The sequence below is a fragment of the Pollicipes pollicipes genome, unplaced genomic scaffold, assembly GCF_011947565.3.
Source record: "Pollicipes pollicipes isolate AB1234 unplaced genomic scaffold, Ppol_2.1 Scaffold_4881;HRSCAF=5763_pilon_pilon_pilon, whole genome shotgun sequence".
In the NCBI taxonomy this organism is placed as follows: domain Eukaryota; kingdom Metazoa; phylum Arthropoda; class Thecostraca; order Pollicipedomorpha; family Pollicipedidae; genus Pollicipes; species Pollicipes pollicipes.
Window position 1 is genome coordinate 48,212,593 of NW_023596576.1, and position 13,875 is coordinate 48,226,467.

The 13,875-nt window shown below is 50.7% G+C and overlaps 1 protein-coding gene across 1 annotated transcript in view; it reads right to left on the reverse strand.

Moving 5' to 3' along the window:
• The window catches only part of LOC119100504 (sodium-coupled monocarboxylate transporter 1), a 19,190-nt gene extending 6,569 nt beyond the window's left edge, over window positions 1-12,621 (reverse strand). Inside the window, exons 1-10 of the mRNA XM_037223592.1 lie at window positions 12,485-12,621; window positions 6,948-7,163; window positions 6,407-6,491; window positions 6,113-6,287; window positions 5,645-5,823; window positions 4,593-4,709; window positions 3,858-3,987; window positions 1,519-1,726; window positions 1,044-1,198; window positions 366-562 (exon numbers count right to left, since the gene is read on the reverse strand). Of these exons, the coding sequence (XP_037079487.1) occupies window positions 366-562; window positions 1,044-1,198; window positions 1,519-1,726; window positions 3,858-3,987; window positions 4,593-4,709; window positions 5,645-5,823; window positions 6,113-6,287; window positions 6,407-6,491; window positions 6,948-7,149 (1,448 nt within the window). The 5' untranslated portion in view covers window positions 7,150-7,163; window positions 12,485-12,621. The remainder of the gene's footprint in view (window positions 1-365; window positions 563-1,043; window positions 1,199-1,518; window positions 1,727-3,857; window positions 3,988-4,592; window positions 4,710-5,644; window positions 5,824-6,112; window positions 6,288-6,406; window positions 6,492-6,947; window positions 7,164-12,484) is intronic.
• Between the last annotated feature and the right edge of the window lie 1,254 nt (window positions 12,622-13,875).

Consider the following 13,875-nt stretch of genomic DNA (forward strand, 5'->3'; position numbering starts at 1 on the left):
CAACATCAAACGTTGTTGAAACAACGTTAAATAGCGTTGTTGAAACAGACCATACAGGTTTCAATCAACAAATTTTGCTTCAGCCTAACCTAAATCAAATAAGCGTCCCAAAGGATTCAATTTTCGGTGACGTAGCTCTCATCACCGACTGAAGTACGCAGTGCACCGCGCACCGGGCTGTATAGGACGGAGCAATCTTTTCTCAGCCGTTTAATCATACAAAGCTTTGCAACAGCGCAGCGAGCCCAAGCCGCGGAGTGAGTTTGGCGGAGTTCGGCCGGACCAAGTCAGGCGGGAAAATAAGAACTCAAATTGAGAGCACGACCGATCAACATCCATTACATTACGCAATCATTGTTACGCACCTGGGCTCCTCCTCCTCTGTTCGCACCGGGCCCATGTCCATTGGTGGTGGTGTAGTGGACGACACCAGTGAGGTCAGATTGGTGCCGCAGCCGGCGATAGAGGTGGGTAGAGGTTCGGGCTGTTTCCCAGATCCGTACGCGCCCATCACTGCCCAGACGCTCGTTGCCATGGCCGTTAGAAGTCCTGCCACGGCACCCTGCCACGGAGGAGAGACGTGGACAGTCTGTTCGGTGTCCGGGAAACGGGCAGCTACCATGGCCTGATGCAAACACAGCACGGACAACAACGATGCGCTAAATCCACCAGGACATTTGACAAGAAAGCAGGTGCGAGTCTCACGAGCCACGGAAAGGGAATACGGAAGTTGTTATTGTTACATTGCTCTTCCCATGCTGTGACAAAACTTAAAAAATTCCTGTGTGGGCATGCTAGCTGTTCGATAAAATCTTTCACAAAAGGGCAAAACATTGTCACCCTTTAATGCCATTTGTAAATATTTTTTTTAGGTCAAACTTGTACATGGATGGATGGATTCTAACTATTTCACACGGAGACCGGACTGGAAAACAGAACAGAAAATACCTCCGGCTGCTCACGCAACAATACAGGTGTATCAATCCATCGTAAGTTACGTAATTTACCCAACTGACGCTGAATCTCATTACCATCCCGTTTACCTTGCCGTTGGAAAACGGAACGAAGATGCCCAGCATGAAGACACCATGCACAGGACCGCTGACCGCTCCAGTGATAGACAGAGAAGCCTGCAGCACTCCTCCAAGCTGGCTGGCCATGAAGGCCATGCCCACTGCCAGACAGCCGTAAAGAAAACCTGCCGAAATATGACCGCGTTAGAGTTAGGCCTTTTCTTTGACATCTTCGTTCCTTTGCACGCATGGCGGTGTGGCGAGATTCTGCATGGATTTGAATAGACCAATCGCCACGAAATTGAGCATTTTAGGCGCCCCGTGTCGACAGAAAGGCAGAGTTCACGCTCATCCTAATGTAATACATGCACAAATTTATTAGGCTGATACATTGAAGCCAGTTGCCAGTTAAAGGACTGCGTATGCAAGATGTTTCTCTGTTGAGATTGAAGAAAGTGATTCTGCAACAGCGGTTCTTAATTTGACTCAATTACCCTAAACTCACTGATGCCTCTAGTTATCCAAGACTGTGTGATTGGCAACATGTTCTTGAAGAAGTTGATGTTGCTGAGGAAGTCCTGCCAAGTGATGGCTGCCAGCGAATTGAGGCCGGAGGAAATGGTGCTGAGCGCTCCAGACATGATGCAGGCCACAAAGAGGCCCGGCAGACCCGTAATGTAGGACATCTGGTCCAGCACGAAGTAGGGCACCAGCTAGAACAGAAACATTATATCCATTCAGGCTATGGAACAGTCGGCTCGAGTTGGACGTTGCAACCGCGCCTTTAGACACATTTCCGCTCTCGCCGGTGTGGGGGGGCATTGACATATTAGCATCCACATATTAGAGTCGAGTAGTGGAATAATAACATCACACAGTTTTGGCCATGCGCGCTCACAAGGCTTACGACGAAAACCCTGGCAACTGGCGTTGCAGTCTCCGGAGGCAGCGTGGCGTCAGTTCTAAGACTTATATTAGACGGCGGCTAACGGGCGGGTGAGAACGACAGCGTTTCTGAAGAAGTACATTGCACACTTAAGGTTGTCGATTTACCTCTTTTTTCGTTTTTGCTGTCGGACAACCTCGAATTCTACAAGTAAAATATATGCAGCGGTCCAATTTCGGAGCGGTACGAGCTCATTTTTAACGGCTTTTGACGCATCATTTCACGACGGCTGTTCTCAGTTGTCAGGTACCCATCGCCAGGTAACCACCGGTATCCCGGTGTTGTCTGCAGTGGCCAACGCCACTTAGCGTCATGCAAACTGCAGTTCCGTTCATTGATGCTCTTGTTCCTAGGATTGTGAGTACGTAGGCTGAGCTTTATTTTTATTTTTGGAATTTGCTTCGCATGTTGATCATAAAAGCGGATGCAGGCCTCGTTTGTGTTAGTGTTTCAACGTTTGCCTCATTGCGATCCTCCCTACTGAACACTAAGAAAACCCTTACCTTTTCCGGACAAGGGACCGAGTGGATAGAACAATAGGAGGCACATTATCTTTCTCGGTCAGGAGATTCGGGGCCGTTCCATTACAGCGTTGGGTGACTAACGGCTGTCATGCTGGCGGCACAGGGGCAGGATCCCCTTAGTCACCCTTAGTTAGTTGTCACACGGTCACCCTTAGTCACACGGTCACCCTTAGAAGGTTGCATCATACACTGGTTGCCTATCTTGCACCGGAGGCTCCCTGACCCGCCCGGCCACTTGGTCCCAGATAGACTCAGAGGTCTTTATTGGTGCAAAATATCCCTTCTCGTCGCAGGTGTCCAATAATTGCCAGAGAGACTAAAGTTTGGCATGACGGGCCTTGATTGAAATGGGATGGATAGCCCCCGTCCGATCCCGGGGCCCTGCCTGACAAAGGGAGTTTCATTTCTCATTGCGGACTTTCATCGTAACCTCTCATATCCACCTGCGTTGTCAGAAAACCCTGACCAACGCAACAGGCCCCCGACATTCGGGGTCTCATCCCTGTCCCTGTTCAGAAAATGGTGTCATGGCCGACCTGAGTCCTTACCAACATTGGGCCCTCTATTAGGTACTGAGGGCCACTGGCCAACAAAGAAGCCCTCTTTGCTCTAGGGATCACGGCCAATGCAAATCATGGGTTCCCACCTTATCCTTGCTTGGGAAATGGGCCCTCAGAGTTCAGGCCGACAGGGAGCCGACTGCTCGTCGTTGGTGGCCTAGGACCGAAATAGAGACCCTGAGTGCCTCAGGGTGTCCCAGGGTGTACCCAACAGGAACAAGAAGCCTTCCGACTGACATTTGGGGGCCCGGTCGTGCGTGTCCCGGTCGTTCTCATGGACCTGGCAAAGCGTAAACCTGAAACCTTAAGAATAGAAGTAAGGAGTCACGCTCAGGTAGGTCATATTCTACAACAATTTGCCAAAGCAGTTAAAAAATGTCATCGACTGGCCGGAGGCTGTGATGGCATCCTTCTATACTATCGGTAGTTGGTAGCCCAAACCTGATTGTGAGACCAATAGGTATGCATGCCAGGAATTCAGGCGCGCGTGCGTGTTTACCATTCTGCATGTTGTGTTGTCGAGGCCGCACATGTGTTCAGGCAGCGAAGGTACAGTCACAGAGCTCGTGAAGTCTAAATCACAGGCTTGACATTACTGGCAAGGTAACTTCCTAGTTACAATCAAAGCATTCACAAATCCTTACGTTTCTTGTTCTAGGAACACGTGAGATTCACACACTGATTTAAAATGAATGATTACACCTGTTTCGCAGTGGGTCTTTCGTTCCGCGGATTTCATCCGTTGCTAGGCAACCCACCGGTGGGTCCTCACGTCAGAACTGTCCTCATTCCTCGCTCAGATCGGGAGCCGCACCTGGTCCTTCCTCTCGATGAGAGCCATCCGGAGCGGGTCGCAGTCGGCGTACGTGGCGAAGATGGCCAGACCGCACAGACAGGCCAGCGATATGTAGAGAATGTTGGCCGGGGCGTTAAGGAGACAGGCGCTGAAACAGACGGCGGTGCCATTGGTTCCCTTATCAGGGTAGGACAAATGTGGCCGCCACAGCAGCTCTCCTTGCTTGGATGCACATCGATATCAGAATGCGACTACAACAATGATACATGCAAGGCTATACAAAGCCAGTTAAACCTGTAAACGGGGGCTACGTGACCTTTTGGTATGACACAAATCACAGCTGAACCCACCGGTAATAGTTTCAGAACGTACACTTTTGAAAGGCATCAACTATGTCGCTGCAGTACAGATATCCACTGCGGGCTTTGTCTTCGGCGAGGTGATGAGATTTCCTCCGATTCAAAGCCTTCCTCCAGCCCAAAGCCTCGGTTTTAGCGGACTTCGCTTGCTTTTAGGGCCGGTGGGCTGATGACAGACTTTTAAAGAATTCTTACTCCAAGAATGAATATGCAAGTATGAAGAACCACAAGCAAGCCATGTTTAGCAACAGGCATTAGGCGCAAAACACGAGTCGCATCTGGAGGAACTGTCTGCCAAGGAACTGAGACTTGGGGGCTGTCGATGCGTTGTTGCTGGCGCATTACAGCCCCACATTTATGTGACAGTTGGAGCGGTCGAATGGACGTAACTCACATTCTAGCCGCCTTCAGGGTGGGTAGACTCATGTAGCGTTGTACCGAGCTCTGGTTCACCCCCATCACCCCGGTCCACATGAACAAGGTGCCGAAGAACAGATTCCAGAAGTTATGCCTGAGGCGAGCACACGACATCTTACACGATTGATGCAAGACACTTCTCGGCTTGTTTTGCTGTTACGTTGACTCGGTGTGCACGTAAGGAAAGGCAGGCGTGACGTTGGCAAAGTGACGCGGTTAATGGCGCAGGCGGGAGGAGCAGGGGACACGTGCCTTCTTAGGTTTCGAGGGGCTTGACAGGCCACTAGAGACCCACGATAAACGGCCCGATCTGAGGGCCCTGAGGGTATGAAGGGCTGACCGAAGGTCCCATTATGGGGTCTGGTCCGAAGGGTCTGGTCCTCAAATGTCAGTCACAGGACCTTTTGCGCCAATTGGCCCACTGCGTCGATGATGTTCTTTGTGCCTGTCAGACGCCACCGGTACAGAACAGTCTGCTCTGTTTTGGTCTAGGGGCTCAGGGCCATTTCTCAAGCAGGGACAAGGCCGGAGACACTAAGTCAATGAGGGGCCCACTGTGCCTGACAGGGGGCCCTGTGCTGGTAAGGATTCCAGAGTGGCCAGAGGCAGTGTTCAAGGGGACCCAAAGAAGGGCCCGACGGGCCCCAAGGGACCAACGGTCAAGGGCCCGATAAAAAGGCTGAAATGCCCAAGGGGTTGGCTCTAGGTCACATTAAGTACACCGGCCCGCAAGCTCGTGACTTCGGATGTCAGCCAGAGAGCCTCTCGCAGCGATTAAGAGCCCCATTGGGAAATGCGTGCTGGCTGGAGCCTCTGACGAGGCGTTAATGATGAGAGGTAACAATGAAACAATGAAAGGGCCCTGTGTCGTTGAGGGCCACCCGCACCGAACGGGAGAGGAGTAGGTGGGGCGGAGCTCCACCCCAGTTCAACCAAGGGTTCGTTAGTGGACCACCTGTGGCGATCAGGGAGCTTGTTGCGCCAATGAGGGCTCCTGCGTCAAGCCGAGTCCACTAGCAGAGCATTTACCTTTGCCAAGGACTCAGTTTAAAGTCAAACATATCCATCCTGCCATGCTCGGCGTTGATGTGGAATATGTTGCCAAATCCTCCCACGTTGATGGAGCCTTGAACAACGATGGCCACCATACCGGCACCCATGACGACCGCCTGGAGAACATCAGCCCAGACCACGGCCTTGAGACCTCCCTGAGAATGAAACACCCGGTCACTGTCTCAGAATATCTCCTTGGACACAACACCTCATTACCTCGGGGCTCTTTGTAAGCAGCGCTGTGATCCTCTTCCACAAACAGCGGTACATCTTTATTTTCTCGGGAAATTATCATAATTCGGGAGGCGCTGACCGGTTGTTTCTCAACTGTAGTTGTCCTTTTCCAAATGCCTCACTTTAACTATTCAATGGCTGACATATAGCCTAACAACGAATCAAGATGCCAAACTCGTCATGCACCGCACAGCTCGTTGGTCCGCTCACAATCGTTGTGTAGAGGGTCGCCACGACGGCCGTGCAGATGATGCTGGTCTCCAGGTTCAGGTCAGTGGTGGAACTCAAGGCCAGACTGGGCGCGTACAGGGCGATGGCCATGTACAGCGATGTCTGCACCAGGTAGCCCAACACGCAGAATAACCGCAGGACGTGGCTGTCAAATCTGGAACATGCAACCATGAGGCGGTAGGGACACATCGCGCTGGTTGCATCTCACCAACAAAAAGCTGTTACGTCTCTGACCGTAACTGTGCCGGCATGGGCAGACATCGGACAGCGTACCTGAGTTGCAGGTACTCGTTGACGGACGTCAGACGGCATCGGTAGAAGATGGGCAGGTAGAGCAGGGTCACAGAGGGCAGGACGACTGCGAATGCGAGCACCACTACCCAGTTACTGCGCGCCGTTCGTGTACATCTCGGCTGGCGAACCTGCCCCAGGCCGGTGCACCGTCATCGGCCATGATGTTGGCGTAATATTACTGCTAGGTGGGGTACATCATTACCAAGAAATGGCACCACAGGGCTTCGTCTAAAAAATAGTGCCCCGTTTGCTTGCCGGTGATGCCACCGTCGTCGTCGTGTTTTAATGGGTATCTATCTATCTATCTATCTATACATATCTATCACACTTCTCCACACATAGGCAACTGTAAGCTGGAAACCTGGGTCAAGTCCATTTAAGCCCAAAGAACTATCTCTATTCCTTCACGACTGCGTGGAGATATGAGGCTCTGTCCTCCGATAATGCATCCTTGCAAATCAGAGCTCCTATCGAGAGGGCGCTGGTTCACCACGAGCCCGCCACACAGTTGGCAGTTTACCCAAAATCAGGATAGCCGAGAGGAACGTTGCCATGATGGAAATGGCTACGGGTACAATGGCCATGTTCCTGCCGCCAAGCAGCATCTCAGCGTTGGTCTGTTTGCCGCGGAAGGCGTGGTACACGCCAATCAGCAGGGAGAACACCAGCACGCTGCCGAACACGCAGTAGTCCACTAGGCCGAACGTCTTCGGAGACGCCATGCTGTCGGCCAGATCTGAAAGCGAGAACGCTGGCATAATATCTCTCCAGATTGCGCCGACTTTTGCCGTTCACTGTGACACAAACGGGGACGGAATCTGCACGTATTTTGGTCACTGAACATCGCCCCGAAGTTGCTCGGTAAGACGGTGAGACAGGGATGGTGTGAGGGGTGGACGGCCCAGAACGCCTGTATTTTTTGACGTTCTTTTTAGGTACAATTGTTTAGTGGTCATAAACCTATCTATGTCGTCATTCTCATGTTTTTTCTTCGAGGAATAAGGCTTTTACTTAACTGTCTTATCCACGTCAATAATGATCCTCGCAAATACACTGAACAACTTACTGTTCAGTGACCCAATAGCAGCAGGGTGATTCGATGCCTTGAACTTGCCATGGTGTCAAAATGGTTGGAAAAGTGAGGTATGTGTGTGTGTTTGAATGTGTTTTGTAATTTGAACTGATATTCACGTTCATGATGGTTCGCCTTTAATTATGTCTCGTAGACCGTGCGTCGTATTGCGCCATATTCGAATGTTTTCCGTCTTACTGTCTCACATTGCCTTGAGAAAGGCAAACGAATGTCCTTGAAACGTTAGTTAGCTGAAACCAATTTAGATCGTCATACGCGAGCTGATCTATGTCTTACTGAAACAACGACAGATTTAATTCGAGCGATCGAACAACCACGCAAGGAAATGATTAAACGTGCATAAGTCCTTGCAGAGAGAGAGCTGTAATATCTATATCTATATATATATATATATATATATATATATATATATATGCATCTCTCTTCTCTCTCTCCCTCTCTCCCCTCTCTCTCTCTCTCTCTCTCTCTCTCTCTCTCCTCTCTCCTCTCTCTCTCTCTCTCTCTCTCTCTCTCTCTCTTCTCGCTCCTCATCCTCTCGGCCTCCCTCCTCTCTCTCCTCTCCTCTCTCTCTCTCTCTCTCTCTCTCGCTCTCTCTCTCTCTCTCCTCCTCTCTCCTCTCTCTCTCTCTCTCCTCTCTCTCTCTCTCCCTTTCTCTCTCTGTGTCTCTCTGTGTGCATGTGTGTGTTTTAAACTCGCTTTAGCGGATGAAACACATTACAATACGACGCATCTTATTTTTCTTTTGAAATATTTAGGAGCTGACGTCTTCTGAATAGTTTGCCTTTCAGACAGAGAACACCCCCACATTGACCAAATTAAGAATCTGCCCTCTAGCTATGTTAATAGATAGGGTACATCCACAAGCAAATGGAGCGTTGCATGCAGGCGCGCAGCCAGGGCCTTGGCAAGGGAGGGGGGGGGGTTGGTGGAGGGTTGGCAAAAGGCCCCCCAAAACATCGCCGGATATGGCCGATTTGTTAATGATGGCATAGCCTTCTTTGATATTATGTATATATATATATATATATATATATATATATATATATATATATATACAATACTTTCCCTTCTCTAACTGAAATAGAAGCCACACGCTACCGCGAGATCAAACTGAAGTTTATAGCCATTAAAGCAAAAGTAGCATGCGTTAAATGACTATGAAATAACTCGTTGGCGCCCTTCATTTTATAATGATGCGAAATATTTTTAAACCAATAAAACTCAGAACCTTTATCATAATTTTTATCTGGATTAATTTATATAATTTTTATCTGAAATATCAAAATGGGTCAATAGCTTGTAGTAACATGACCAAGCTATGTTTGCCTGCAGCGTTCAACATTTAGTCGAAATCGATCAATGGTACAAACTATTTGACGTAGTTTTGGGCATGCGTGATCCCATATCTTCGCAACAAAAACCTCGACGCCAGGCTTTGCAGTCTCCATGGGTTGCGCAGCGCTGGTCCCGTGATTAATATTAGGTCGTGGGCAACAGGTCCACGGAAATGATGACACATTTGAAAGAAGTACCTTCAAGCGCTTTAGGACACAAAGCCGTACATTTATCCTCTAACAACCTCAGCCTCAAAGTTGTAAAAAAGATTCACTCAATCTTATCGTCAAGCTGTACGAATTGACTTTGAAGCATATTCAGAAATATCATTCTACGACGGTCGTCGTTAAGCACACAGCACCCGCCGCTTGGCGTTCCTTGCAGTGGCCAACGCCGCTCGGTTTTACGGGACTGCAACTCAGACCATCCCTGTCAGTGCTGCCCGATAGTGCCGGCGCGTCATTGGGGCTTTACGACGCACTCAGGCGCACGACGACGACGACGCATAAACTTGCAAATCGCGGGCCCCGGTCTCCCTGCTGCTTTGGGAATGAATCGCAAGGGCTTTCATGGACATGAAGCCGACTTTTCGGTGTGGTTATTCTCCGGCCGACTTAGGTGCCTGCATTGGCCCAGGGGGTTCTTAAACGGTGCAAGAGAATCTCTGACTAATATGTCAGATCACGATCCTACAGGCCACGATTATTTATGTCACCTGCAGTCAGTCCCTCGGGACCTTATTTCCTCCAACTGGACCTTTGATCGCCGGTTTCGGTGGGCCGCCCGGCCTCTCTTCGGGCCTCTTTGAGCACTTCTCTTGGTCGGCCCGGGGCCTTTGCGAGGAGGACCCTCTGTTAGGCGCCGTGGGCCCCTGACAGATACAGGGCCCACGACCGGTGTAAATCATTGATGCCGGCTTTGTCGCTGCTTGGGGAATGGGCTCTCCGGCCCATGCCAGCACGGTGGCGATTACGCGGCTCTGGTGGTGCCTGACCGACAGACAGGCTCATATCGACTCATGGGGTCACTGATCGGCGCAAAGGGCCCCTTGACTGTTATTTGGGGACCCGTTCTCGCTGGCCGGACCCCTAAATAAGACTCCGACCAGCCCCTCGTGCCCTTAGGCCCCCCAATCGAGCCCTTGATTATCGGACCCGTTGGGCCCTCTAGGCTCTTCGGGCCTCCGACTTGGGGCCCTTTGCCAACACAAGGCTCCCGTTAGTGGCTGTGAGGCCCTGAAAGACGCTGGGGCCTCGACCGATGTAAATCGCCGCCTACGGCTTTCTTCCTGCCTAGGAAATGAGACCTCAGGCCCATGCCGCCACGTAGGCGACTTCACGTTACTTGTGGTCTCTGACCGACATATGGGCCCTTATCGACTCAGGGACCCTGATCAGCGCACAGCGCCCTCTGGCTGGCATTGGAGTGACCAGCTCTGCGGTCCGGGGCTCCCGAATGCGACCTACAGAATACCTTTCGGGCCCTTTGGGCCATCAAATCGAACCCCTACTTGTTGATTTCGAGAGGCCCACTTCGGAGTCAGCCGGGGAGCATAGGGGGCACGTGCCCCCCATGCTCCCCCCTGCCTGCGCTGCTGGCTGCATGTGGGGTCATAATGCGGCATCATGGTGAATTGTTGCGATTATGGTGGTAACTAATACGCGCTAGGGTGGGGGTCAAATTGACCTCCCCCGAAGGTTTTTCCAGAACGGTTTTCCAACGGCGCAGCGTAGCCGAGCCACATTTTGCATAGCTGTAGACAATTGAATAGCAAATCGTTTTGCGTAAAGAATTTAGATGTATCCTCTAAGGTCGCTGGCCTATGGCAGGTCAAAGTCAGACCATGGTTTCAGCGAAGGCAACTTTTAGGGAATCGTTCAATCTGATCCAACAGCGGAGTGTTAAACGAAGCCATACATCTCTGAGACGCTTTCTTAGGCAACACGACAGTTGAATGAGCAAATTGCATTGACCTAATGTCAGGTATGAAGGTCACACCAATGTCAAAACCAACCTGTTTTGTTACTCTAGGGCTTGCTGTATGGAATAGTTTCTGGTGCTCGTTTCGAGTTTATTGATAGCCGAAACCGCATCATGATCTCCCACGGACTTACTAGAGGTCAGAATAGGTCATTGACCTAAAATGATCCAGGTCAACATTTTGTTTTAGCAACATATTGCCTAGCTTTATCTTTGCCGCTGAGTCAAATGCAAAACTCAAAGCAATATTGCATGATTTTGGTCACCTTGATCTTCAAAACGTCAAACAAGGTCACTGACCTTGAATAAGAATGTGACCTTTTGCTTAGAAACGGTTATCTAGGTTCTGGGGCACTTAAGGGATCAACCTGAAACTTGACCTTGTTTGACCTTTTGTGACCTGAAGGTCATAACCTAGGAACCTGAAACTTTGACCTGAGTGAGTTCACGTACAGCTCAACACACCCTGTAAATTTAGTGCCTCTAGCTTTCTTAGTTCCCGAGATCTTAGTGGGGTCAAATTGGACCCCACCTGAGCGAAGGGTATCTAGGCGGCCGCCCGGGCGCGTGTTAAAAGTACTCATAAAAGCATGAAACGGCGGCGCCTCATACCATGCGTCTGCCGCTCGGAACCATTACTCACAACGCTACGTTGTGGCCAGGTTATCGGAGCATTCCTTCATGTGCAGTCGCACACATGGCATACCTTGGAGCGGCTCAGCGGACGTGGCATTTTGTTCAGGCATTCACCTGGTGAATTCGTGAACTTCGCGCAGCACAACATGAGGCGGACCAGCGTGACTGTTGAGTACTGCGACAGGTGCATTCCTGCCGCGTGTTTCATCGGTCGGCTACGGTAATGCTGATTGTGCAAGATCACATGACGCTGATGACAGCATGATTTACAGAGGTAACAATGAATTGTACAGTTGTCTACACTGCTATTGAATATGTACAAATGTCTGCTCATTTTGGGAATAACCAGGCATGCACGCACCATAAAGTGGCATTATAATTTAAATCAACATTATACATTCCCCTAAGTCTAAGTCGTCTTATGCGAAAAGTGCAGTGAGCGACATCATCATCTGCAATAAAATACAATTTTACACGAGTGGAGAACTCATGGTTAAGGGACTATAAATATATATTTTTAAGGGCTTCGCAACGTCGGCTTTGCTCTTTTCACGCTAGCATAACTAGACCGGGTTCTATTGCGGTTTCAAATCCAGAATGCCCTGAAAAGAGCATAACCAGGGGGTGACACTCATCGCTCGTCACCAGGCCTGTCAAAATAGCAAGAGGCCCTACTCTGACAATCCAGACGGAGAGGACGCTAATGATTACATGATTTACTCACACATGACTTGATTCTTTATATATCTGTTGACACTCCATGGGGCTCGCCCCTGTTCATCCTAGTTTGCTTTGTTTACTTCAGATTTGATACCGAATTATACCTCTGTCTAAACTGCGTGCCAAGAGCAAGTTAGGTTATTATCGAATGATATGACCTCAAAAGTTTGTTAGACATATTCGGTCGAATTTTCATGCATGGAGACATAATGACAGTTAGTTACATTGGCATTTAAACCACACACAGAGGGGCTGCACGCTAGCGCTAACACACTGGCGGCTGCTGTACTCACAGTCCCAGCGCTGAGCTCAGCTGCAGTCGCCCGGCACGGTCCTCACCGCCCGCTCCGTCTACGTGCCGCCCATCCAGCTGGCGGGCCGTCCGGTCGCCGCGTCTCCGCGCCTCTCTCTGCACCTCTTCACACGCAGGCCAGCAGCCCTCCGCAGGCGAGGTCAGGAAGACCAGTCCCGGCCGGCCGGTCCGGGCCGTGCCCAGTCCCCCTGCGCAGCACGGCGCACGCCGACTCTGTCACGGACACGGTCCGGTGTTTAGGCACGGACGCCGACGTGCCCAAACTTCGCGGTGCACTGGAGCGTACTGGGGAACGGACGCCGGTGGCCCGTGCCAAGGCTTCGGGTGGTGCTCCCTCGCCAGCCTCGCTGCAGGAGATTGTGCAGGGCTCGCGGCCCCGCCGTTTTGGCCGCACAGGGGGTGAACTGAACGGATGGTCCACGGTTAATGCGCTCGCTGTGGAGTAGAATGTAGACGTTACGGAGATCGGGGTGCCAAAGAACACAAACCTCCTTAATTGCTGTGTTTTATCGATTCAGTACGTTAACTCGTCCCCATCTACCGCAGGGTGGTAGCGGACGTCACCGCGGGATAGGCCACGCGGGTTTAAGCCGTCCCATTGGAAAATTCACTACGTGCGTGATTGGGATGATCCTCCTGACAAACCTTTCAGATGAAAAGGAAGTGCAAAGTCTTGGAGACGGTTTTTGCGTGTACGAGCAGGACCATGAACAAGTGTTAATTTTATCCGACTGCAGAAGTGGAACTTGTTACCACAAATCCGACATGCAATCTCTATGGCGAGCACCCATGGTGGAAACCTCACACAATCCGGACAGATGGAACTAAATCCAAAGGTTAGAAGTAATCGTTCTTTGCGCGTAATGGCAGAACCATGTAAGAGTGTCAATTTTATGCGAATTACGCACTGGGGCATGTTCCATCAACCTGGCATGCCGTCTCCACTGCAATCAGCCATGCTGGAAATGTCGAAACGATCGTTTTTCATCACTGGAAGCGAGCTGGTCCAACGAAGAACTATTAGTGATCCAGACAAGGCAGAGCTTGCTTCGAAGCATCCTAAGTAGGAAGTGAGTCACGTTGTCATCAGCTACCTTGTGTTGTTTGCGAGCATGCAGTATGTTTGTTTCAGATGTTGGTCGCGTGCGTGCTCCTGTGTGCAAATGGCACCTCGACAATAACGGCCGAGAGCCTGTCACATATCGACAAGGGCGGCCGAGAGCCTGTCACATATCGACAATGACCACCGAGAGCCTGTCACATATCGACAAGGGCGGCCGAGAGCCCGTCACATATCGACAAGGGCGGCCGAGAGCCCGTCACATACCGACAAGGGCGGCCGATAGCCCGTCACACCTCGACAATGACGGC